Below are 2,500 nucleotides of genomic sequence, written 5' to 3'. Positions count from 1 at the left end.
CCTGCCATTCAGGGTCAGAGCTCTGACTGATAAATACACACACACGTACCTGGTAAGGCTGCAGGTCTATGTGATCAGTGAAGAAGTCCAGATGTCTGTCAGATAGGAACTCCACCACTGAGACAGAGCCAAGACATGCCTCACCCACCACCGTCCGGAAACTCTGTAAAACGTCAATCAAAACACATCAATCAATCAATCAATCAATCAATCGATCACGTCACTTGTTTATTTATCAGTTTGTCAGTCAGTCAACATTACCTGCATCATCACTGGCCTGAAAGAAAAATCATTAAAAAGACAATTAAAAAAAGTCACTAAAACCATAAATCATCGGCTAGGGCGTTAACGAATCAGTGATCAGATAGCAGATGAAGATCTTATGAATAATAAAGAGACTAGCGGTTTCCCACACACACACAGAGGAGGTACTGATGGATAGTACAGAGATGGAGAAAAATGTATCAGTTCAACTTTGATCAGCTACACCCCTTCCTCTGCTTCCATCTCACTTTATTTTTGCCACCCTATCTCCTTCTCGTTCTCTCTCTTTTCCCCTGTCTTCTCTCGTATTCTTTCTATCTGTCTCCCTAGTGTTCCTGAATTCTGTTGTGTTTTGGTCTTGTGTTACACTTCTGTGTTGTGTTACATCTCTGTGTCGTGTGTCTTGTTACATTGCGTTTCTGTGCTGCGGTGTGACTCAGTGTTGTGTCTCTGTGCTGCATTGTGTTTCTCAACATTTATTAATGTTTTTGTATTGTCTTGTTTTTCTGGGCTGTACAGCGTTTATTTATCATGTTGTTTGACTTGTGTTTCTGTGTCTTGGTGTACTATGTTTGTGTGTTTTGTGGTTGGCTGTACCTTGCACTGCAGTGGTCGGGCGTGTGTTTTGTTGTGCTGTTGTTGTGACAGGTTGCTGTGCTGCATGTAGACCTCTGTGTTGCATGCTGTACTGTGGTGTCTGGTGAGAGGTCTGAGCGAGACTGCCATTGATTTAATCCCTCTCTCTGTACACTTTTCTATTTATATAAATACTAGGCCAGTGGACTCAAACTTTCCATGTCTGGCAGCCCTGCCTGCCTGTGTGTGTGTGTGTGTGTGTGTGTGTGTGTGTGTGTGTGTGTGTGTGTGTGTGTGTGTGTGTGTGTGTGTGAATGTGTACGTGGGTCTGTGGGTGTGGGTGTCTGTATACATGTGTGAGAAAATGTGTGTGTGTGTGTGTGTGTGTGTGTAAGTGTGTGTATAAGAGTTCTGCAACATGACAGTTTTCATCTTGTTGAGGCTCTCAGAAGTGTAATTTAATCTAAATGAGGGCACAGTGGTACTGGATGTGTGTGTATTGTGTGTGTGTTGGAGGGAGGGGGGCGGTGGAGAAGATGTAAAAGAGCCTGCTTAAATCAGCAAACCTCGTTTATGTTATTGACTCTGTGTGTGTGTGTGTGTGTGTGTGTGTGTGTGTGTGTGTGTGTGTGTGTGTGTGTGTGTGTATGTGTGTGTACTTGTACAGCTATCCTTGTGAGGACCAGTTTGAGTTGTAGATCTTGGGAGTGAGGACATTTTGGGAAAGTGAGGATATTTTGGCTGGTCCTCACTTCTTCAAAGGGCTGTTTGAGGGTTAAGACTTGGTTTTAGGGTTCAGGTTAGAATTAGGTTTACGTTAGGGTTAAGGTATGGGTTGAGGTTAGGCATTTACTTGTGATGGTTGAGATTAGGGTAAGGGGCTAGGAAATGTATTATATCAATAAGTCTGTGTGTGTGTGTGTGTGTGTGTGTGTGTGTGTGTCCATTAATCATGAACCATGAAGAGGAAGGGGACAAACAGAAAGTGTCTGAGCTATATTTAGACCTTCCGTGCACACACACACACACACACACACACACACATATATAAAAGGCTGTGGTTTTGAGTCAGAGGGAGAGAATACGGAGTCAGACTGGTCAGACTCGCCAGCGTTGGCTGCTTTGCTTTAGCAAACTGACTGTACATCACAACTGGTGTGTCCAACACACACACACACACACACACACACGAAATACCACAGGAGCCATTAGCATGTGTCTGCATCTATTTCAAACATGAAACACATTGGAGAGTTTTGCATTTAATATACATTTTATGAATAAATTTGTAAATTCTTAACCATTTACACAAATTTTCAGCAATACACATGAAAAAATGAACAACTGAAGCTTGCGATAATGAATATAATAAGGGAAATGGCTATTTTTTTCGATAAGGGCAACAGGCTGGACTACAGTTGAGTAGCATCACCATGACCGGGTGGATGACAGAATAATTAGCATGTGAATGAGTCACACACACACACACACACACACACACACTCACATGCACACACTCTTAGGTATTCAGTATTACAATAACCTTAACGTTGTTATGAGGTCACACTGGCCCACTGAACCGTACTAAGTGACTTCCAATAAATGATGATCCATTATTTATTCCCAGAAATGTATTCATACACATCAATATCACAATATT

At 42.2% G+C, this 2,500-nt stretch overlaps 1 protein-coding gene across 1 annotated transcript in view; it reads right to left on the bottom strand.

Moving 5' to 3' along the window:
* The window catches only part of jmjd1ca (jumonji domain containing 1Ca), a 46,818-nt gene that overhangs the window by 25,442 nt on the left and 18,876 nt on the right, over window positions 1-2,500 (bottom strand). The window contains 1 exon segment of the mRNA XM_030787434.1: window positions 50-163. Within this exon segment, the coding sequence (XP_030643294.1) occupies window positions 50-163 (114 nt within the window).

Source organism: Chanos chanos, chromosome 10 (assembly GCF_902362185.1).
Source record: "Chanos chanos chromosome 10, fChaCha1.1, whole genome shotgun sequence".
Taxonomy (NCBI): Eukaryota; Metazoa; Chordata; class Actinopteri; order Gonorynchiformes; family Chanidae; genus Chanos; species Chanos chanos.
The sequence above is the reverse complement of the archived record's forward strand: the minus strand, read 5'-3'. Positions and strand labels throughout refer to the sequence as shown.